Genomic DNA, 24,679 nt, shown 5'->3' on the forward strand with positions numbered 1-24,679 from the left:
GTGAGGTCAAGGTCTGGCTGTATCCCAGTCTTGAATCAGACTCTGAACTCACACTTTTAATGCTTTACCTCTGCCGAGATGTCACCCTTTTTTATAAAACCTTAAGTTACCTCGAGAAGATGACTTAAAAGAAGTTCTGGGATTTACATATTAATGAACTGAAATCTGCAACTCATTCAAAAATCTAGGCTTCCCAAATTGTGAAATTGTAGAGAAGGTGTTTCCATTGGTGCTGGGGAGCTCAAAACTAGTAGCTCTAAGTATCAGATTGTTACTAATAAATCCAACAAGGAATTTCAGAGAAAACCCTGCAGTCAAACTGTGATAAGAATGTGGAACATGCTACCCTGGAGAGTTATTGAGGTAAATAGCAAAGATGTACTTAGACAGATGTTACATAAACATTTGAGGGAGTAAGGGATTGAAGGATTTGCTGACAGGGTGACAGGAAGTATCCAGATTAGAAGAAATTCGTGCGGAGGAGAAATACTGTTCTGACCTGGTCCCACACTCTCACCAGCCTTGATGTAAAGTGATGTAATGTGAATTTATTACCTCAGGGCTTCCTCAAATCGGGGTTCAGACCCCAACTGGGTTCACCAGCTGCCTCAGAGATATACTAGGATGCAGAAGGAGGCTTTGTCTGCACTGGCTCTCTGATAACTTTTAAAATAGGACTACTCTACTGCCTTTTCACCAAGTCCCTCCACATTATTTCATTTTAAATAACCATCCAATATCCTGTTGAATGCCCCAACTGATCCTACCTCCACCACAATTTCAGGCAGTGCATTCCACACCCTAGCTACGTACTGTGTGAAAAAGATTATTCTCAGCCTCTAAATCATTTCTTTTGCAAATCAGTTTACAATGGTGCCTTCTGGTTCACCATCCGTTTATGAGCAGAAATGGTTTCTCCCGATCCACTCTATCCGGACCCTTTCTGATTTTGAAAACTTTTATCAATCTCCCCTCAGCTTGCTCCTCTTCAGGGAAAACAGTGCCACCTTCTCCAATCTTTCCTCACAAATGAACGTCTCATCCCTGGAACCATTCACACCAACCCCTACTGCACTCTCTCCATGAAAGTGACCAGCGGCCAGAGTAGAGTGTGCTGAGAACCAGTGGTCAGACTACGTGTTGGTCTGCAATGGAGAGACCTTGCAGAGAGACTGTGATGGTTGTCTTTACAACCTTGCCTCTTGCTTTTCTGACCTGTCGTTATACTATGTATAGCTGTACTGTAACCTTTATCTCCTTCTTCATATCTCTATTCTATTTGCACTTGGAATACTGCGTCCAGTTCTGGTTGCCCTATTATAAGAAAGATGTGGATGCTTTGGAGCGGGTTCAGAGGAGGTTTACCAGGATGCTGCCTGGACTGGAGGGCTTATCTTATAAGGAGAGGTTGAGTGAGCTCGGACTTTTTTCATTGGAGAAAAGGAGGAGAAGAGGTGACCTAATTGAGGTATACAAGGTAATGAGAGGCATAGATAGAGTTGATAGCCAGAGACTATTTCCCAGGGCAGAAATGACTAACACGAGGGGTCATAGTTTTAAGCTGGTTGGAGGAAAGTATAGAGAGGATGTCAGAGGCGGGTTCTTTATACACAGAGTTGTGAGAGCATGGAATGCGTTTCCAGCAGCAGTTGTGGAGGCAGGGTCATTGGGGACATTTAAGAGACTCCTCGACATACATATGGTCACAGAAATTTGAGGGTGCATACATGAGGATCAGTGGTCGGCACAACATCGTGGGCTAAAGGGCCTGTTCTGTGCTGTACTGTTCTATGTTCTATAACTAAGGACTGTACCTGGGTACTTTGTATCTAAGATGGTGCTGTAAGGGCTGACTTATAACCTTTTCACTGCACTCATTTGAGTACTTGTGACAATAAAGTTAATTCAATTCAATTGAATACATATACAGGGGAACCTCAATTATCCGAATACCAATTATCCGAAAATCGGAATATCCGAAGGAGATCTTCAGGTCCCGATGGAAACATTACATCAAAGACGTGTTTCCAATACTGATGATGTCTTTTGTTTTCAGTGATTAAACAGGCACCGTCTCCACATGACTGACCTCTCACCCTCTCTCTCTCTCCCCATACTTTCCCTGGAGTTCTACACAGGGGTGAACCCTAAACCCCCCCCCCCACCCCCTCACCCCACATAATCTCTCCAACATTATCCTGTACAGGGCAAGCGTGGAACCTGTAAAAAATGTGGAGTAAAATGTTGCGTGTGTGGCTGTGTGCGCTATTTGGAGACTTACCCCAAAAAGGCAGCAGCAGCAGCAGCAGTCTTATTGTTGGTGTGCAGTCTGGATGCCCTGGAGAGGGGCTGGGGGTGGCAGGGGGCTGTGTTGGGGTGGGGGCTCGCGGACTTTGTGCTGGGGGGCAGGGGCAGTGTTGGACTGGGTTGGGGTGGGGGCAAGGTTGGACGGGGTGGGGGACAAGTTTGGACTGGGTTGGAGGGCGGAGGTGGGTTTAGACCGGGTTGGAGGCGGGGGCATGGGCGGGTTTGGACTGGGGTTCGGGGTGGGGGACGGGGTTGGACTGGGTTGGGGGCAGGGGGTGGGGGTGAACCAGGGTGGGGGCGGGGGCAAAGGCGGAATTGGAGTGGGGTGGGCGCAGGGGGTGGGTTTGGATGGGGGGTGATGTTGGGGGCAGGGTATCCGTGCTGTATGCTGCTGCAGTCTCCTGAACGGGGAAAAGACTTTAAAACTCCAAGCCCCAGAGGAAAGACATTTAATTGATTTTCTGAATAATCGATTATCCGAACGAAATACTGCCTGTCCATCTCATTCAGATAATCGAGGTTCCACTGTACACTCTCTGCTCCTGAGCACCTTTTAAACAGTGCCCTTTATTTTATACTGTCTCTATGTGCTCTTCGTGCCAAAGTGTATCATCACTTCACATTTCTCTGCCACCTATCTGTGCACTTCACCAACTTGTCAATGTCCTGTTAAGTTCTGTCCCCTTCACAGATTTTCCAAGTTTCATGTCGTAAAAATATTAGGCTCCCAAGCTCGGAGGCAGAAAGTAGTGTGACAGCACCCTGACCGAGTTATAATATCTGTGCTCTAACAGTTCCCAGTGCTTTTTCACTAACATCCTGACAGTTTTCACCTGCTTCTCTCCCATCCCAACCCCAGCATCTTCCTGCTCTAACAGGTCTCTCTCCCATTCCACCTGCTGTCACCAAGGAATGGAGGGGGTGCACTCACAATGCAGTTATAGCAGACAAACCTTTGTGAAGCACTGTATTATCTTACATTTATAACTGGTAGCTTTGGTCTTCCTCCGAGTGGAAACATCTTCTCTATATCTACGCCCATCAAACTCCTTCATAATTTTTAAGCCTTTAAATGGTTCACTCCTTGTTTTAAAACAATGCTATCAGTAGCTCTCTGAGTAACTGTCATTTGTAACACATTGCACTAATCTTCTATAAACTGCTCCTTAACCATTTGGCAGGATTCCAATGTGTCTTAATATTGTGGAGTAATGAATAAAGTGAAATATGAAAGTGAGGACAGTGTTTTACTTCTTGGGACATGTCACATTTATAGGATGCAACATGACGGGAGATACAGACAACTCAGCCTGTGACATTCAGACCATTTCCTCACTTGTTAAGGTTTAGCTGAAGATCAAGTGAGGTCCCACTGGATTTGAACTCAGTGAACAGAGCTGCAAGGTCATATGAATGACAGGCACCTAAAACAAAGCCAGTATACTCCAGGGGTATTGTGGAAAATCAACAACGCAGATTAGATTTCATACATTCTGAAAGTCAACTTGAAACGTGGGAGGAGTGCGTGTGACTTGCATTGACTGATGCACTGAGCCCTCTGAGTCTCAAACTTTGTCCAACATTATTTTGACTTCTCCCACCCACTCTGAAACGACAATAGCAGCAGAAAGGAAGCAAAGGAGAGAGATATCTCCTGGGAAGGCATGGTCTCTTGGATATTTATACAACATTTATGTATTCTTCGAAATGTTTCACCTGATGTGGGTGCTGTGGCAAGGCCAGTGTTTATTACCCATCCCTAATGGCCTTTGCATTCAATAACTCACGATGGTTATATCAGAAAGACTCAACCTCATCACTGTATATGTAGAGTCACAACAAGACAGGCCAGACAGGAGCAGCAGATTTCATTCCATTAAAAACATTAGAGAAGCAGATGGGTTTGACAACAATTGATGATCAATGCTTGTCACCATCACAGAGATAAAATTTATATTCCACTGTAATTTATTCATTCAATGTAACTCCACTAACTGCCATGGTGGGATTTGAACCTATACCCAAAGCTTGCCTTTAGAGTACCAGCCTTAGTGACATTACCAGTGTGCCACCACTTCCCCCTAATGCCACACTGACAATAAAAGCATATTATGGTAAAAGTACAATGTATTCACACAAATGGAAGATATCTGCACTATCATTTGGTTTAACCAGGCAATATATCAATTATTGACAAGTCATTCCCTGAACTTCCTTCAATCTCACTTGGGGGTCACAATCCTGGAATTCCCTCCCAAAGGGCATTGTGGGTCCAGCTACAGCATGCGAACTGCAGCGGTTCAAGAAGGTGGACACGCTAAAAGTTGCTGCTGTGCAGGCTGGTTGGGTTATCCATGGTTAAAAAAAAACCGATGCGGTGTTACTGGAATGGGATTGGGATGGTGGTCTGGGTGGGATGCTCTTCAGAGGTTCAGTGCAAACCTGATGGGCCATATGGCTCCTTTCTACACTGTGAGGATTCTATGAAGGCAACTCCCCTTCTCAAGGGGAACCACGAATTGGCAGTAAATGCTGGCCACCAATGCTCATGAATTAATTTTTAAAAGTTGACAAATGTGTAGAGTTAAAATGTAACAGAGCTGTATGCTAAATCTGAAGGGTACATCTAATGATCATAACACAAGCACCGATTAGGGCTCCCAATCCACACCCAAGTAAAGATTTCAGAATAACGCCTCTTAGAGCAAACACACCCAAAGAAAGCAAGCCATTTCTGAGATGGTAGTCAGGCTCCCCTCAGGCTGGAGTGTGGTCTAGAGGGGTGGTCGACAGCTGAGTTTAAGTTAATACAAGGATGTTAAATTCTCCAGGATCATCCTGAGTTTACCAGGAATCAAAGATTAATTGTATGGACACATATTGTGAGGAAAACCAAGAGGAAAAGTTTTAGGGACTTTTTTTTAAAAAAGTAATTGCTTAGGTTCTATAATCCTTGAAATATTGGAGCTGGGGGGAATGATGGGAAGGGTCAATATCAAAGGGTAGAATGGGCATTTGTTTTCTAGAGAATCAATACCATCAGAAGTCATCAATTTATGTGAATTTCTGAGGTGGCATGGAGACAGGTGAGGTGAAGCAATCTTACATAACGTTGTTGCAGGGTGTATTTTGGAAGGACAGGTTGAGGTAGTCAATTCTGTATTGATAAAGGGACAAGTCAGTCAAACAGAAGTTCAGGGGGGAAGAATTGGGGAGAAAAGCAGGAAATGGGATTGGTTTGGGATTTGTTCCATCAAAGAGACAGCACAGGGATAACCAGACGAAAGGATTTCTCCTGCACTGTAAATCTTCCTGATGCCTTCTGTTAGCATGGTATGTTATAGTAAAATTACAGCCAGGATGAAAACAACCACTTAGTCACACTGCCTTGTTACTCCCTATTGTCCTGCAAATATTTTCCTTCTAAGTATCTTGAATTCCTTTTCGTAAATTATTATTCAATGTATTTTTAATGCCTTATTGGCAGTGTATTCCAGATCATAGTAACTTGCCACATCAAGAAAATTCTCACCTTTCACCTTTTGAATCTTTTAGCAATTTTATTACATCTGTGCCCATTGATTTCTGACCCTCCTGTCAGGTTCTAACTACGATACAGAATGGACCTGGTAATGGAATAATAATCCGAGGGTTACAGCTAATGGTTTAGAGATTTTTTGGTTTAGATCATGTTATGGGGAATTTAAATTCAACGAATTAAGTAAATTCAGAATAAAGAGTTGCCACTAACAATGGCGACCAAGACAATTAATGTTCATTATTATTTTTAAAAAGCATGTTCTCTAATGCCCTTTAGGGAAGGCAACTACCATCCTGACCTGGTCTAGCCTACACGTGACTCCAGACCCACAGCAATGTGCTTGGTTCCTAACAGCACTCTGAAATGGTCAAGCCAGCCACTCAGCTTGTATTTAAGACAACAGCTACTGTATAAGGTATGTCATGCTCTTACACCACATTAAAATCTTCCTGTAGAACATTTGGCCCTTTTGTGAGACCTTGGAGTGTGACTGTTCACTCCATCTCAACCAAGGTTCGTGGGAACAGACATCCAACATGCCACGTTATCCCATCAGAAAATAGCAAACTACAAACTTCAATGGAAAGGGGGATGTTCTGGCAGAATTGAGTCCACTCTATGTCCAGAATCCTACCACACCACAACCCCCTTTCCCCACCCTCTTACCAATTGCCCCATAATAAATTGCACCCCAACACTCCCCCATCTTAGCATCCAGTTGATGACTTTAGTTGATTGACTCCAAAGACTAGCTTTTCTGGACATCTCTATCTTTGTAATCTCCCGTATTACTCCCATTTCGACTTCCGGAGCATCCTGAATTATAATTGCAACACCATTGGATCCCTTCCTTGAACCTCTTGTCCTCCTTTAAGACCTTTACTCCTAAAACCTCCTTGGCCAAATGTTATCTCCTCACATGGCTCAATTGAATTGAATTGAATTGATGTGGTTCTGTTCGTCGAGCTGGGAATTTGTGTTGCAGACGTTTCGTCCCCTGTCTAGGTGACATCCTCAGGGCTTGGGAGCCTCCTGTGATGTTTCCTCTGGCATTTGTAGTGATTTGTACCTGCTGCTTCCGGTTGTCAGTTCCAGCTGTCCGCTGCAGTGGTCGGTATATTGGGTCCAGGTCGATGTGCTTCCGGAACTGACAACTGGAAGCGGCAGATTCAAACCACTACAAATGCCGGAGGAAAGATCGCAGAAGCGCTTGACAGGAGGCTCCCAAGCACTGAGGATGTCACCGAAACAGGGGACGAAACGTCTGCAACACATATTCCCAGCTCGACGAACAGAACCATAACAACGAGCACCCGAGCTACAAATCTTCTCACAAACTTTGAATTGAATTGAATTGAAATCAGTTGTAGCCCAGAGAAGGTTCACTTAGTTACCTCTTGGCAGGAAGGGGTTGCTTAATGAAGAAAGGTAGAACAGATGAGGCATAATCTCATTGCAGTTTGGAAGAACGAGAGTGGATTTGATTCTGATGGGACTTAGCAGGGTAGCTGCTTAAAGAATGGGGTGAGATCTCGAAGTAGGGGGCACCGTTTCAGAATATATGGTGAATGTAGGTATCTCAGAGAGTCATGAATTATGGGAATTCTCGATGACAGCCTGCACTGGAGGGCTAAAACATTCAGTATATTCAAGGCTCAGTTAGACAGAATCTTGAACAAGGGGAAACTTATACAGTTTGGGCCGGGACAGGAAAATGCAGGCCAGGATTTAATCAGTCACGATGACGTACCGAATGGTGGAGCAGGCTCGAATGGCCAAATCCCCCTTCCTATTTATCACATTCTTTCCATCTAAAGTCTCAGGTTTTGTTTGAGAAAGTTTTCATGAGATTTATCAGAAATTTTACTGTGTCAGCGGTGCAATGTAAATGCAGACTGCTGTTGTTAACACAGGGGACAGCTTAGCCTTGCCAATTACCCAGCATGCAGTGAGGGCAGCACTCAGAGCCTGTGTGCGGGATGGATGTTCGTGAGCTGCCGACCAGCCTTTGCTGAGCGGCAGTTGGCGTTGACTCACCAAGGATGTTCTCGTGTCTCATTAACACGGTCTGATAAATTTCCGTCTCCCTGAACCAGCTGGCCTCCTCCATTGTAAAGAAGACTTTAACCGCAACCTTCTCACCGCGCCATCTTCCCATCCAGACTTCACCATAGCGCCCCTTCCCGATCTGCTTCACCATCTGAATCTGCTTAGCAATCGTCCTCTGAACCTGAAAGCACAAACATCAGGCACACCTTAAACCCTGGTCGAAAATACTGACCCAGGCATATCCCTGTACAGGTATAATGCGGTGTTTGTGTTCTTGTGCAAGCCCACGTTATAACAAAATGGCGCTTTAGAAACAGTGCTTAAAGTGTTGGCAATGTAATCGTTTTACAGTCAACACACATTTTAAAAGTTCGCACTTTAGAAAATTCGCACTTTAGTGAATTCACATTGACTAAACACAAGCTATAGCGAAACGACCTGTACACAGGGCACTGGTGAGAGCTTATCTAGAATACTGTGAACTCTTTGAGGAGAAAGTGAGGTCTGCAGATGCTGGAGATCAGAGCTGGAAATGTGTTGCTGGAAAAGCGCAGCAGGTCAGGCAGCATCCAGGGAATAGGAGAGTCGACGTTTCGGGCATAAGCCCTTCTTCAGGAATGAGGAAAGTTTGTCCAGCAGGCTAAGATAAAAGGTAGGGAGGAGGGACTTGGGGGAGGGGCGTCGGGAATGTGATAGGTGGAAAGAGGTCAAGGTGAGGGTGATAGGTCAGACTGGGGTGGGGGCGGAGAGGTCGGGAAGAAGATTGCAGGTTAGGAAGGCGGTGCTGAATTTGATGGATTTGACTGAGACAGGGTGGGGGGAGGGGAAATGAGGAAACTGGTGAAATCCGAGTTCATCCCTGGGAGCCGGCCGGGGAGACAGGCCGGCTACTTGCGGAGCGTTTCAGAGAACACCTCTGGGACACCCGGACCAACCAACCCAACCACCCTGTAGCTCAACATTTCAATTCCCCCTCCCACTCCACCAAGGATATGCAGGTCCTTGGACTCCTCCATCGTCAGATCACAACAAAACGACGGTTGGAGGAAGAACGCCTCATCTTCCGGCTAGGAACCCTCCAACCACAAGGGATGTACTCGGATTTCACCAGTTTCCTCATTTCCCCTCCCCCCACCCTGTCTCAGTCAAATCCATCAAATTCAGCACCGCCTTCCTAACCTGCAATCTTCTTCCCGACCTCTCCGCCCCCACCCCAGTCTGACCTATCACCCTCACCTTGACCTCTTTCCACCTATCACATTCCCGACGCCCCTCCCCCAAGTCCCTCCTCCCTACCTTTTATCTTAGCCTGCTGGACAAACTTTCCTCATTCCTGAAGAAGGGCTTATGCCCGAAACGTCGACTCTCCTATTCCCTGGATGCTGCCTGACCTGCTGCGCTTTTCCAGCAACACATTTCCTACTGTGAACTCTCCTTAGTTATGGCCTGGTGTTAACGCATTAGGAGCAGCTCAAACAAGGTTCACCAGAGTAATAGCTGGAAAAGGTGGATTGCGTTATGAGGAGAGTTTGAGCAGGTTAGGCGTGTATCCTCCAGAGTTTAGAACTTATTTATATACATTTCTGAGGGTTCTTGACAGGCTGGAGATTGGGAGAGTATGTCATCTTGTGGGAGTCAGAGATCAATGTTTAAAAATAAGGAGGCATCCACTGAAGAATCATAGAATCCCTACAGTGTGGAAAGAGGCCATTCAGCCCACACTGACCATGAGATGGGCATCTTGCTTAGACCATTCCCATAACCCTGCATTTACCATGACCAATCCACTTAAACTGCATATCTGTGGACTTTGGGAGGAAACAGACACAGACACAGACATGGGAGAATGTGCAAACTCCACACAGACAGTCGTCCAAGGGTGGAATTGAGCCCGGGTCCCTGGTGCTGTGAGGCTAACCACCGAGCTACTGTGCCACCCAGGTGTGGAGATGCAAAGGGTGAGCTGAGGAGAAAAGCACAAGCCAATTTGTGCACAGCAAGCTCCCACAAACTGATCCAATGTGATCACGAATGGATTGTTTCTGTTTACAATGTGAAAGGGATAGGGGTGGAGATGCTGGGGAGTGCTCAGGGAGATCTCACCTGTTTCTCTTCAAAACAGGGATCTTCCAGTAAATGGGGTGGGGGGTCAGTTTAATATCTCCTCAGGGAGGTGGTCTCCGACAGCACAGTCCTGCTTCAGGTCTGGCAGCAGTCTGCACTGTCATCTGCTCAAGTCTCAAAGCCGACGCTGGTCACTTTGTGAAGTGCAGAGCATTTATCAGAGGATGGAAGTACACTGGCGCCTAGACTGAGTCTTGAGGCAGTTCTGTGAGTTTGCACAGAGGAGCCGTTCCACTGGGCCCAGGGGAATGAAGTGTCAGCTGCTTACCAGGAGAGGGAGCCCTGAACCACTGCCTGAGCTCTGTGACTGCTCAATCAGATCCTTAAGGGATTCTCCAGGTGGGATGAAGGTTTCATTCTGTTCAATGCCCATGTTGTATCGTGGTCTCTCCTCTTGTCTTTTGTACCTTAAAAGGGAGCAAAGCAACGTTAAAATATCTGTGATAGCAAGCAGCCATTCAAAAAACAGTGTTTATTGTCCTCTGGTCCAACGTTTATTCTGTTTGATCAAAGTACTTGCCTTCGTTACACTTCGAGAACACGTTGACCCCATTACAATGAAAGACACCACTCTGCCTTTGATGATTAACTTCAAACCAGTTGATTAATCTTCCCAGGGGTGAATATTCCTTGCAGATTAACGTCAGACATTTTTCAGACATGAAGACAGACATGCCAATGGTAAACAGCGACAGTGTCTGCTTGACTCCTTTCTGAGGTTTCATGGTTACTCAGCGCTGTTTCAACAGGTTCTTTAAGGTGGGGGTGGTCAGATTTACTGTCAATAATCTCCTTCGGCTAACAATTAGAATCACAGCAATTTCAAGAAACGCTGCATTTGCTCGGACAACGTCACCAGAATCCCATTCTCTCATTCAAGAGAGATTCAGGTGGTGATTTAACCTGAGGGTCACTGTGCCTCAGAGTGAGGGGAGAGGTTGGGAAGGAGAGTCTATCAGGGTAACCTCAGCTTTTGATGGAAATTGAACCCACACTGCTAGTATCACTCTGTATTGCAAACCAGCCATCCAGCCAAATGTGCTTAGCAGCCCCCCTACGTATGCAATGGTAAAAGAGGAAACAACCTAATAAACAAGTGAATGGGTGACAATTTGAAGTGGGGGGGGGGGAGGTGTAGAGGACATTCACGGAGGAGGATTGGCCAAGTATCAAATGACCATGAGTTGGGGTGAGGGGGTGGGTGTGGATGTTGACCAGGTATTGGGTGAGTGTCGGGGGGGTGGGGGGGAGAGGTAGAGGGGAAGGACCAATGGATGAGGGGGTGATAGGTGCAGAGTGACAGTGTGTGGGGGTGGTGTTGCATGTACCCCGAACCTGATTTTATCCATGCGTTCCTGTTCTCAACTGGGCAGCAGGCGGAGAGAGAGTGAGGGGTAAGGCCTTGGGAAAATAAGGTCAGGAATTTTGAAATCTGGAACCTCGCTGGCGAGAATGGGGAGGAAATGGAATGAATAGGACTTGGAATGAGCTGGGAGGTAGGGAGTAGGGCAGGAAGCAGAGTGAGAGAACAATTCTGTGAAGAGAAAGAGAGAGAGAGAATACATTTTCTGGATTAAATGTTTCTAACTAATTGCCGATATGAAGATGGAACTGACCTGAAGTAGCAGAAGATGATGAGGAGAGCCAGGATGATGCTACAAACAGTCACGGAGATCAGGAGGGCTATGTGGTGGGTGTTTCCATCCACAAAATCTGTGTGAAGACACAAGGAGTGAATCAAGGTAAAACCATTTCTGCATTACAGAGAGAGGGAGAGACATGCTGTCGAAATCTCTCATCTTACACCCATCAGGACAAAACTGCAAGAATGCCATATTTTAAAGGGAACAACATTTATACTGCATGAGAAGAGCGTGCTGATTGGTTGGTAACTGGGCTTTGACTCTCAGAATCGTTGAAAACCTGCTTAGCTTTTGTTTCAATTCAATTTGAATTCAAACTGTTTTGTGGCACACAAAAAGAGCAATGTAGGAACAGGAGCTGGTCATTCAACACATGCAGCCTCAGCCACCATTCTTCCAGATCATGACGAGACATCCATCTCGATGCATCGTCCCCGGACTATATCCACTTTCCTTCATGTGTCCAGAAATCTATTAATCCTTGTCTTGATCTTGCTCAATGACTAAGCTTGCACAGCCCTGCAGAGTAGAGAATTCCACCACCCTTCGAGTGAAGAAATTCTTCATTACTTCAGTCTTAAAGGACCTGCTGGTTTTCAACTCACCAGCCAGTGAAGGCACTGACATCAACCCTTTCCTGACCCTGTAAGAACTCTGTAATCTTCTACAAGGTCAGCCCTCTTTCCTTCAAACACTCATGAGCACAGCCTCAAAAGTCCCTATGGAACTGAGATGAGGAGGAATTTCTTTAGCGGGAGCATAGTGAATCTACAGAATTCATTGCCTGTGGAGGTCAAGTTATTGAGTACCCTAAGACAGAGATAGGTAGTTTCTTGATTGGGAAGGGGATCAAAGGTTATGGGGAAAAGGAAGGGGAATGGGGTTGAGAAACTTATCAGCTGTGATCAAATGGCGGCGCAGACTCAATGGGTTGAATGGCCTAATTTTGCTCCTAAATCTTATGGTCTTATAATAGTTCATTCCCTCCATTTCTTCTTGTAAAACAATCCCATCATCTCCAGGATTAATCTGGTGACCCTTCCTCTCTGTGGTAAGCATATCCTTCCTTAGATACGGAGTCCAGGCGTGGACTCCCCAAGTCTCCATATAACCGCAGCAAGACAGCTTTATTTGTGTCTTCAAATCCCCTTGCAATCAAGACCATTGCTTCCTGGAGCTGCATGCCAACTGTTAGTGACTCAAACACACAGATCCCTTGAACACCTGTATTTCCCAAATCTCTCACCACTTTCGAAATATTCTGCCTTTCTGTTTTCTTTCTTTCTGCCACAGTGATAAGCTTATTCACATCTGAAACAAACCTGAATTTAATGAAGCTTAATCCTATCATTTAGCACGTCTCAAAGACTTTGTTCCTTTGAAGCCTTGATAAAGAAGCAGAGTAAAATAATTTTGAAAGATAACTTTGGATTTATCAGGCCTTTTAAAGCTGTAAAAGTCTCGTAATGGCATTATACAGGGGATTTGTCAGACAGAACAAGGTCCCAAGAGTCAAAGGAGAAATGATGACAGGTGACCAGAGAGATGAATTTTCAGGGCATCTTATAGGAGGAGGGAAAGGTAGACATTGGAGAAGTTTATGGAATTTCAAAGCTCACAGCCATCAACAGAAAACACAATGGAATCAGAGATGCATGAGGGGTTAAGATTATAGGAGCACAGAGAACTTTCACCGAGTAAAGGTCTGCTGACGAAGAATTCCCTTTTAAGCAAACTATTTATTATTGTTCATGCTCAATCTACATATTTAGAAATTCATTTTCACAGATACTTTCACCAAACGGTCATGATCACCAAAATATTTATCTTGCATTGTGTACTGATGTAGTCTGGTTGTTCATCTTTAGTCTGTTATTGCACAAGAAAGATAAGGGAATTTCATCCAATCAACCTGCACAAAATATTGCCTTTGTAAGGAGTAGAGAACAGCTGAAGTTAAAATTACATTCCAAATTGAGTCCAGTAAAAATTCATTGAAAGAGAAAACAATTGAACGTTGAGAATTTTTGACATCAGGTTCATATTCATCCTTTTACATAGACTTTGGCCAATGGAAAAAACACCCATTGACAATGCTCCTGTATGGTCAATGGTGCTGCACAGTTCCATGAATGGTTCCCCCACTCCCACCTCATAGCCCGACTCCATGCCAGACTTCACCTGTCCAGCTGTGGGGTACTCCCAGCAGCGACCAGCACACCCAGTGGCAATGCTGACACACCAACACTCAGATTGGCTGGCAGCTCGTGTGTGGGTTTTTAAAAATGTATTCATGCGACATGGCCTCACTGTCTGGGCCAGCATTTATTGCCCATCTCCAGTTGACCTTGAGAAGCCACCTTCATGAATTGCTGCAGTCCATGAGCTGCAGGCAAACCCACGATGCTGCCAGGGAGAGAGTTACAGGATCTTGTCCCAGCAACAGTGAAGGAACAACAATATATTTTCAAGTCAGGATGATGAATGCCTTGGAGGGCAAGTTGCAGGGGGTGGTGTTCCCATGTATCTGCTGCCCTTGTCCTTCGAGAATGAAGTGCTTGTGTGTTTGTGACCCCGTGACTCTTGGACTCGAAACATTAACTCTGTTTCTCTCTCCACAGATACAGCCAGACCTGCTGCTATTCTCCAGCAATTTTGGATGTTGTTTATTTCAGATTTCGAGCATCTGCAGTTCTTTGCTTTATATTTTTATTGATCTGCGGGACATATTGTTGGGAGTGTTTTTGCAGCTGCACTCGTCCAAGAAAGTGCGGAGTATTCCATCACAGTCCTGACTGGCACCTTGTGGATGTTGGATGGGGTTTTAGGGATTCAGGAGCTGAGTTATTCAATGCAGATTCCTAGCCTCTGACTTGCTCTTGTGTTTGTATGACAAGTCCAGTTCAGTTTTTGGCAAATGGTAATCTTAGGGTATTGTTAATAAGGGATTCACCATTTAATGTCAATGAGCAGTGTTAGATTCTCTCTCGTTGGAGATGGTTAGTACTTGCTGCTTTAAAGGTCAAGTCTGGATATTGTCCAAGTCTTTCTGCATTTGGACATGGACTGTTCAGTATCTGTACCCTTAATAAGGACAGTGCTCATTGGTGCAGTCACTTATCACACCACACCGACAAGATGCTTTAAGCCTCATGTATCATGTCCATACGAGGCAAACACTTTTGTGTACACAGGGAAAAAGTCAAACTGCTACAGAAGTCACTCCAGTTATCCCTCAAGGAAGGAAGCACGGTGTGAATTGAGATGAAGTTCACAAACCGATGATAGGGAGCCAGCGTTACAGAGTCCGGTGCCAGTCTGCATTTCTCAATTGCATCACCATTAAAAAAATATACCGGTTAGGTGCCACCAGCGGAATCCTCCAAACCCAGGACCAGGAAAGTCTGTCCAACAATACAGTCCTCTCCCAAGTCAGTGTGCTCAGTCAGGAAGCATTGCTCACTTGCTGGGCAGGCATGTTGCCTATGTACCTGGCATCAGTCTCCTGAAACACCTGCTCCACTCACAGCTGCCCCGCAGAAGAGCAGAAATACTTAAAGAACTTCCTCAAAGTATCCGTGAAGACTTAAAACAACCCACTGACTCACGGGGCTGGTGCTGGACCAACATAGAGAAGGTATTTCCCAAAGACCTCATTGGGAACAGGCTGAGGGCAGGGTCAGACATTGGAGGGAGTGTGTAAACCTTCAAAATAAAAGGCCCAACCACCCACCCCTTTCTGAAGGTTTGATACATTCACCATTGAATCGGAGCAGAAACAAGTCCCCCTCAATCCTGAGGGCCTGCCTAAGAAGAAGGTGACATTAAAAAGAGGAACCCACTTCATCATCTTTGTCGGTGCTCGCTATGTGTTTTATGTGCAGTCCTTCAACACCCATCACCCTCACTGCTGCCAACCAGGATCTAACCGCAAAGGAAATGCTGAACACGGTGAACAAGATGAATCCTACACCCATTGATCTCTCTGGAAATAAAGTGATTAGATTTCCACTTCACGGTGAAGTGAAATAAGGAAGGGTAGGTCGGCCCTGACGGGAGTATTCTCTTACGGCCATGACTGTCCGCAGAAGAAAGGAGTCAGTCCCTTCATGTGGAGTGCACCCTGTTTGAGAAAACACTGACAGAACAGTTCTTAATCTGTTCAGGGCTGTGTTGACTGGAGGGCCATGAGAAGGAATCAAAAGCTAATAATTTGGCTTAAATTTCAGTGGAGGAAAATCTTGATATCTGATCATTTACAAGCGAGAAAGAAAAGATGTGCACTGATCCCTGTCTGCTACCACCGGCGAAAGACAAATGGTGTAAATGGCTTCTGGTCCATTGGAGCATTAGCTGAAACTGAGACAGGTCTCTCGAGGTTTGTGTCTCATATCAAGACCGAACCCACTCAACTGCAATCTCTCTTACATCGTTTATCAACAGTTTAGCATTTATGGCCAGCACTTTATTTCCTTCTGAAATGTGTGGCTTGTAACAGTTTAAGATGTCAGTATCTATTCATTTGAAACACGCTGTGATTTGACGGCTTAGGCTGTGACATGACAAGGTGGAGAGATCACTCCTGAATGTAAAGGGATACTCTCTACAATGCTCAAAGGAAATACAATGGCCCACCAGATATTACAACTCCCACAATTTAGTACAACCTTGCATCTGAGATACTTCTGAAGCGATGCACAACAGGTGCATTAAACAAAACCAGACAGAAAAATAAATGCATGCCCAGTCTAATTCTAGACAAGGTTTTGAATTAATCTCGGATTAAATGCTCAGCACAACATTGAGGGCCGAAGGGCCTCTACTCTGCTGTACTGTTCTATAAGTTTGTAACTTAGATTAGATTAGATTACTTACAGTGTGGAAACAGGCCCTTCGGCCCAACAAGCACACACCGCCCCGCCGAAGCGCAACCCACCCATACCCCTACATTTACCCCTTACCTAACACTACGGGCAATTTAGCATGGCCAATTCACCTGACCTGCACATCTTTGGATGGTGGGAGGAAACCGGAGCACCAGGAGGAAACCCACACAGACACGGGGAGAACGTGCAAACTCCACACAGTCAGTCGCCTGAGGCGGGAATTGAACCCGGGTCTCTAGCGCTGTGAGGCAGCAGTGCTAACCACTGTGCCACCGTGCCGCCCACTAGAAGACCTTAAAGTCTTCTAGTGGCACATTTTTTTCTCTCTCTGTGCTTTACCAATTATTGCTATGTAAAAATGCGCACAGCAGTGTGATTTTAATCTTTAAATAAAGTCATTGAGTCATACAGCACAAAAATAGGCCCTTCAGCCCAACTCAAATCATGCTGACCAGATCTCCAAACTGATCAACCTTCTCAACCTTCCCTATCTATGTATCAGTTCAAATGTCTTTTAAATATTGTGACCCTGCCAGCCTCCACCACTTCCTCTGGCAGCTCATTCAATATCCGCACCACTGTCTGCGTGGAAAAGTTACTTTCAGATCCCTTTAAATCTTTCCCCTCTCACCTTAAACCGATGCCCTCTAGTTTTGGACCCCCTAGCCCTGGCAAAAAAATCTTGGCCATTATCTTATCCGTGCCCCTCATGATTTTATAAACCTCTATAAGGTCACCCCTCAGCCTCCAACGCTCCAGGGAAAAATAGTCCCAGCCTGTTCAGCCTCTCCTTATAACTTAAATCCTCCAGTCTCAGTAACATCCCTGTAAATCTTTTTTGCACCCTTTCTGGTTTAATAACATCCTTCCTATGGCAAGGTGACTAAAATCACAGTGTTCCAATTATTAATACCTTGTACAGCCTTAACATGATGTCCCAATTCCTGTACTCATCGCTCTGACCGATGAAGGAAAGTCTGTCAAACACCTTCTTCACCACCCTGTCTATCTCTGACACCGCTTTCAAAGAACTATGTACATGCTCCCCTAAGTCCCTCTGTACCAGACTGTACCAGCCTGCCCTGGTTTGTCTGACCAAAATTGCAACACCTCGCATTTATCTGAATTAAACTCCAACTGCCATTTCTCAGCCCACTGGCCCAGTTGATCAAGATCTCACTGTACTTGTACAGAACATTCTTTGTTATTTTCTGTGCCACCAATTTTGGCATCATCTGCAAACTTACTAACCATGCTCTTATATTCTCTTACATTCTCATCCAGCTCTGATCCTTGCGGCATACCACTGGTCACAGGCCTCAAGTCTGAACAACAGCCTTCTACCATCACCCTCTGTCTCTTACTGTCAAGTCAATTTTGCAACCAACAGGCTAGCTCCCCCGGATCCCATGTGATCTACCCTTACTAACCAGTCTATCTTGCAGAACCCTGTCGAAGGCCTTGCTAAAGTGAATAGCAAGACCACTCCTATTGGTGAAGTTAGCCCTCAATCCACGTAGAATGATCTTCTGCCATACAGTGAATCCAAAAATTCCATAGCATATGCAGATTAATCCACCAAAATGAACTGCTATTTGATAATCTGGCAGCCTGTTGGATATGCTTTCTCTGGAGATTACCACAGGGAGGTTAAATGGATGGCTAGAAGTCAATGCATTTCTCTAGCATCTTTCATAACCACAGACATCCCAAAGGACTTCAGAGCGCATAGAGTCCTTTGGAAGTATAATCACTGTTAGAAAGCAGAAAAGATAGTTTACAACCAGGTGAGGAAGGGAAAATCAGCACCCTTCATTGTAATTCCCTCTCAATCAGTTATTTCAAATCTTCGGTTTCCACCTGCAGCTATCATACTTCAATTAAAATGCAGCTTGTTTGAAAATAAATGACCAACACAAGATTTTCTTGAGTGAAGGCAACAGGAGCTTTATTCAAGACTAATCCAGAGACAAAATAATCACAACCACAACATCTTGGAGGTATTAAGGACTGTAGATGCTGGAAGTCAGAGTCGATAAAAAGTGAAGCTGGAAAGGAATGGCAGGTCAGGCAGCATCAGGGAAGCAGGAAAGTCAACATTTCGGGTCAGGACCCTTCATCAGGACTAGAGAGGGAGAACTGAGAAATAAATGGGGGGAGGGATGGCTGGGGGAAAGGTAGGAGGGATGGTGATAGGTGAATGCAGGGGACATCAAACACAGGTAATAAAAGTTGAAAAGAGAGACTGCCTGGCAGATTCTGCAGTTAAATAGTCCTTAGCATCCTGGAGGTATGAAATTCTGAACCTCGGTCTATAGTTGTTCAGTGTTTAACCTCTCTCCTTATCTGTAGTGGAATCTGTAGATAACTTTTGAGTTGTGTGTGATCGGTTATTTTTCCAACATCTTACTCGGACCTATTTTCCAAGAAATGACAGTTCCAGCATTTTTCTTAAAAATAGATGCTGAAATATAGTTCAGTGTGCATTCTCAAGTCCAGCTCCATTAGCTTTCCAAGCTGTCAAACTGACAGGTGAGCTTTCATCTCCTGATTTGTTATACACGTGTGAATTCAACATGAGAAAAGTTTTATTGACACTGACATAGTTGCCTAGTCTCAATTACTTCAGGTAAAAATGCAAATTTCACTGCAAATGATTTTGTTTATTTCACATGGATGTCTCACAAAGTGTCAATCTGTGGTCAGGTGACAATCCCAACAATTTACTTGCTGTTTCTTCTGAATCCTGATCAGCCCTGATGAACGGCTTATGCCCAAAATGTCGATTCTCCTACTCGTCAGATGCTGCTTGACCTGCTGTGCTTTTCCAGCACCACACTCTTGACTCCTGTCTCCAGCATTCCTCACTTTCTCCCACTATAAAAATGCCTACCATTTATTTTTAGCAGAGAGATGTCAGTTAGTGCAGTACATCCCTTCAAGATAATGAGTAAACAAAAAAAATGGCACTGGGGCATTGAGTAGAAATGTCTTTTTAGGGAATTATGCTGCCTGAAAAGTTGGCAAAAGCACATTCAGTTTGAACTTTCAAAAGGGAATGCCATAAATACTTGAGGGACTTTATGAAATGCCTTATGATCCTGTGAAACGCAATGAGCCCTTCACTGTAAACATCTCATCAGAGTTGAAGCAATGGCAGCACAAGTCATATGCAGCAATGTGGTTAGTCCAGCTACACTCACCTGGTTTCCTACACCACCTAGATTTGATGGCCTACCCTAAATACACAAAGCATTTAAATGGCACGTTCATAATAGGAGTATGAAGAATACTCAACCAGTCCCTAGCACTGTGAGTCCATAGATGCTGCCAGACCTGCTGAGTTTCTCCAGCAATTTTTGTCTTTGTTTCCAATCTGCAGCATATGCTGTTCTTTGTTTTATTTCACTAGAGTTCCTTTTCTTTTTCCATGGCAATATTTCAGCTAATCAGAATCATTTTACCAACCAATTAGCACTCCCTTTCTCCTGTCATACAAATTGTTGTGATCATTTGAAATTTGGAATTCTTGCTCTTGTCCTGACGAGTGTGAGATGGAAAACTACAGCAACATGTCTCTCTTTTCAGGTCAGAGCTCAACCAGCATGGTATTCCTTTGAAAAGGACTCCACGGCCCCGATGCCAAAAAAAATCTTCTGAACCACGTCATCTAAACTTTCACTCTGATCATATTCAGGCAGATTTGCAACATGTGGTTATACTGGAGTTAATCATGAAAGGACACAGATCAGTTATCTTTAGTTAGCATTCAAAAGGTGATGCTGCTAAAACCAAAAGATTTTAGATGCATGGTCTATATAGAGATGCTCCCCATCTCCAATTCTCTCCTAACTCCTCCTCTTTTCCTCACCTTTACCCCATTGTCTCTCATCCATCACCAGATTTAGATTAGTTTCCCTACAGTGTGGAAACAGGCCCTTCGGCCCAACAGGTCCACACCGACACTCCGAAGAGTAACCCACTCAAACCCCTTTTCCCTCTGACTAATGCACCTAATTGACAATTTAAGCATGGCCAATTCACCTGACCTGCACACCTTTGGAGTGTGGGAGAAAACCGGAGCACCCGGAGAAAACTCACGCAGACACGGGGAGAATGTACAAACTCCATACAGACAGTCGCCCGAGGTTGGAATCGAACTCGGGCCCCTGGTGCTGTGAGGCAACAGTGCTAACCACTGAGCCACCGTGCTGCCCCTAATTTCTCGCCAAGGATCCAGACAAAACGTCACCACCTCTGTTCTTTTCAGGGTCACTAAGGCTGGCAAACACAGCTTCCTCCCCCACCTTATCTGCACTTAGTGTTTTTCAATATTTGCACGGCTTGCACAGATACAGGGACAAGGAAACTGCAGTGCAGCAGATTTATTACAGCCAGCTAAGTTTAAATGCTTGAATCATGCTCATGCACTGAACCAGTCAGAGATTAACAAGCACATCTCCAGATCATCATATTTTCTTCAATAGGTTGACTGCAGTACATCAGATGCACATTAACTGCTGCAATGTTTGCAGATTTGCGCAAAAATATGGTTTCGTTTCTGGAAGAACAACAGATTGGGCCCACGGACACTGCCCTAACACATTTCGACATTGACATTCAAGAACCCTCAAACACAGCAGAACCCAGTTCCCAATGAAATTCATTTTCAATCAAAGTTTGTGCGAAGATTTGTAGCTTGGGTGCTCGTTGTTGTGGTTCTGTTCGCCGAGCTGGAAGTTTTTGTTGCAAATGTTTCGTCCCCTGGCTAGGCGGCATCATCAGTGCTTGGGAGCCTCCTGCGAAGCGCTTCTTTGATGTTTCCTCCGGTGTTTATAGTGGTCTGTCCCTGCCGCTTCCGGTTGTCAGTTTCAGCTGTCCGCTGTAGTGGTTGGTATATTGGGTCCAGGTTGATGTGTTTGTTGATGGAGTTTGTGGATGAATGCCCCTGCGACCCCTAGGACTCATAACGGCACACAAACCAACAGCCACGCTCAGACAACAACTCACCAGAACGAAGGACCCGATACCCAACATGAGCAAAACTAATGTAGTGTACAAAATACTATGCAAGGACTGCACAAAACACTATATAGGACAAACAGGAAGACAGCTAACAATCCGCATACATGAACATCCTGAAGAAGGGCTAATGCCCGAAACGTCGATTCTCCTGTTCCCTAGATGCTGCCTGACCTGCTGCGCTTTTCCAGCAAAACATTTCCATCTTCGTTTTAGTTTAGGATGGTAAAGACATGCCACACCTTCAAAGGAACAGACAAGGTATTGCCACCGAGAACATCAGGTTATCTGTTCTTTCCTGCCTGCTCTGGTAGGTAACTGCAACATCTTCCAATTGTTGCTCGAGATTTTCAGCATCTATACCTTTAATACCTTCACTCCACTATCCCTGAAAACCCACTGCGCAGTGATGATAAGCGCGGCGTAATCCAAAGAAAGCCATCCTTATGAGAACAGTTGCATCACATCAACACTGAGAGCTCAAAGTAAATCAATCCAAATGAGACAGTGGGAGAAAAAACAGGGTGAAAATTGATGCAGTGTGATCGATATCAAGCGAATCATCAAACTGTACAATACCGAGAGAGGGCCACACTGCCCATTAACCCTGCGCCAGACCAATCAATTAGTCCTTCTGCCCGCCTGCAGTCTCACAGGTGTTTATCAGGAGAAGGAGGTGCAGTACCACATCACCAATGTGTCGTAATCCTGAATCCTGAACTAAGGCTCTCGGGCCAGGGGTTCAAATCCCACTGCTTCAGCTGCTGAAGCTTCAAAGTAAATGAATAAATACGTCATCCTCAATAATGATAACCATGACAACGGTCATTGATTGTTGCAAAAACCCATACAGTCCCCTTACATCCTTTCGGGAAGGAAACCTGCCACACTTACTCAGTCTTGCTCAATTGTGACTCCAGACCCAAGTGCGCTTGTCTGCAGTTGGAAATGGCCAAGCAAACCAAGGGGCATTTAGGGTTGGGCTTACACTGCTAGAGATGCCTCCATCCCAAGAATGCATAAACATTTTTTTAAAAATCTCTGCTCAGCTACATCTCTTGAACTCAAGTGAGCATGGGCTCTGAAATGATCCCTCATTTGTTTTACCTCTCATGTCCTGGGGTGGCAATGTCGGGTGGAGATCTCGGTTACAGAAATCCCGGTCAGTGCAGCATTCAATAGCTCTTCGCTGAGATGACTTTGGAGTATCCTAAAGAAAGAAATTAGCAAAGACACGCTGATTAAAATGGGGGATCTGATTTAGTCATTCAGCTTGTATTTTATCATATAAACATCATTAAAAAATCATCAGTTTTTCTTTCCTCTCATTATATCACCCAGATTGTTCAACCATTCCACATGTTACCTTCCCACTTCAATCACACTGTCAGAGTGAAGGGACCATAGAGAAGAAGGAAAGTGAAAGACAGGGCACACCATCAGGTTTCAACCATGTTGGATCACTCTTTAGTCAGGGGTAATTAAAGGGAAGGGGAATGAGTCTGGGTGGGTTGCTCTTCGGAGGGTCGGTGTGGACTTGTTGGGCCAAAGGGCCTGTTTCCATACTGTAGGGAATCTAATTAATCCAATTAATTAGAATTTATTGGTTTCTGACATAAGCAGATTTTCTTTATTTTGGGAAATCAGACCATCAAGTTGCTAATTTAGAATGTATTTCCAGTAATTCCTCACTTAAAGTTGTGGTTTTCTATCAGTCACAAGTGAAACAACTTCAAGTGAGTTACATTTTCACATCCAAGCCATAGTTAGATTTTGTGGGTCTTTCGTTATCAGAAAGAAAATCATCAAAACATTACACTCTGCAAACCAAAATAATTTACATTGCTAAATCCCACATTGGCAAATGAAATAACTTTAAAAATTAAAATCAATTTACAAATAAACAAGACTAATTTAATTCTGTGCCAATCTGCTTCTGGAACCTTCCACTCCCAGACACCTTTCATCGAAGGATGTCGTCCCCCTCACTCATCCTCCGACCCCCAGCTTGTCCCCATCACTCACCCTCCGACCCTCAGCCCGTCCCCCTCACTCACCCTCCGACCCTCAGCCCGTCCCCTCACTCACCCTCCGACCCTCAGCCCATCCCCCTCACTCACCCTCCGACCCTCAGCCCCACCCCCTCACTCACCCTCTGACCCTCAGCCCCTCCCCCTCATTCACCCTCCGACCCACAGGTCTCCTCCTAATTATAATTATCCATATTGTCCTAAGCAATAATTATCCCTGAACTAACATCACACAAACAAATCATCTGCTCATTCTCACATTATTCTTCGTGGGAACTTTCTTGATGCAAATAAGGCTGCAGAGTTTTCAACATTAGGATCTGACTACAGTTAAAAACTATTTCATTGGATGTAACAGATGCTTGGAGGTTGTGAAAGATGCTGTATAAATGCAAGCCTTGATCTGTATAGTCAAGAAATCTCAGTCACACCGAATGTGATAAAGCTGATTAACACAGACATTAGTCTCTGTCTCTGGTTTAACTGTTCTCTAGCTTTACTTGGCACCTATGTAATCTCAGGAAAGGATATGTTCGTGTCCTGCAAACTGAAGAGAATCCTGTTTACATAAAGTCATAGAGTAATTGAGATGTACAGCATGGAAACAGACCCACCGGTCCAACTCGTCCGTGCCAACCAGTTATCCTAAGCTAATCTAGTCCACTTGGCTCAGCACTAAAAATCAAACTTCTGACTTTATTTAACTATTTTTCAACTTTATGCCTAAGATTTTGTACCCCCTGAGTCCCTTTGTACCTAAGATGGCCCCAGGAGTGGTGACTTTGTGCCCTTTTCACAGTATTCCTGCACTTGAGTACATGTGCCAATAAGACTAATTCTAATAGTTTCCCCAGATTTCCATGCTCAAACCTGCTGAAGATTTGAGTACTTCTAGATATCTTTGTCAACATGCTCAGAGATATTATGGCATATTTTTGGAGTCGGTGGGACTCCCACCAACGCAGAGACTAATACCAGGATTAAGTTGTCAGCCAGTCTTGAGTCTCTTTGCAATGCCGCTGCCCATCCCATGTCACCACTCTTTGGTGACACCTTGCCCTTAACAACACCATGGGT

The 24,679-nt window shown here is 44.8% G+C and overlaps 1 protein-coding gene across 7 annotated transcripts in view; it reads right to left on the minus strand.

Annotated features, from left to right (window-relative positions):
• The window catches only part of bmpr1ba (bone morphogenetic protein receptor type 1Ba), a 584,628-nt gene that overhangs the window by 65,127 nt on the left and 494,822 nt on the right, over positions 1-24,679 (minus strand). For all 7 annotated transcript variants that reach the window (XM_087979920.1, XM_087979918.1, XM_087979921.1 and 4 more), the window contains 4 exons: positions 22,680-22,782; positions 11,638-11,734; positions 10,290-10,428; positions 7,886-8,078 (listed from right to left, as the gene is read on the minus strand). In XM_087979920.1, the coding sequence (XP_087836046.1) occupies positions 7,886-8,078; positions 10,290-10,428; positions 11,638-11,734; positions 22,680-22,782 (532 nt within the window). The remainder of the gene's footprint in view (positions 1-7,885; positions 8,079-10,289; positions 10,429-11,637; positions 11,735-22,679; positions 22,783-24,679) is intronic.

This window comes from Chiloscyllium plagiosum, unplaced genomic scaffold (genome assembly GCF_037043375.1).
Source record: "Chiloscyllium plagiosum isolate Xiang-an unplaced genomic scaffold, Cpla_swu_hap1 HiC_scaffold_36, whole genome shotgun sequence".
Taxonomy (NCBI): domain Eukaryota; kingdom Metazoa; phylum Chordata; class Chondrichthyes; order Orectolobiformes; family Hemiscylliidae; genus Chiloscyllium; species Chiloscyllium plagiosum.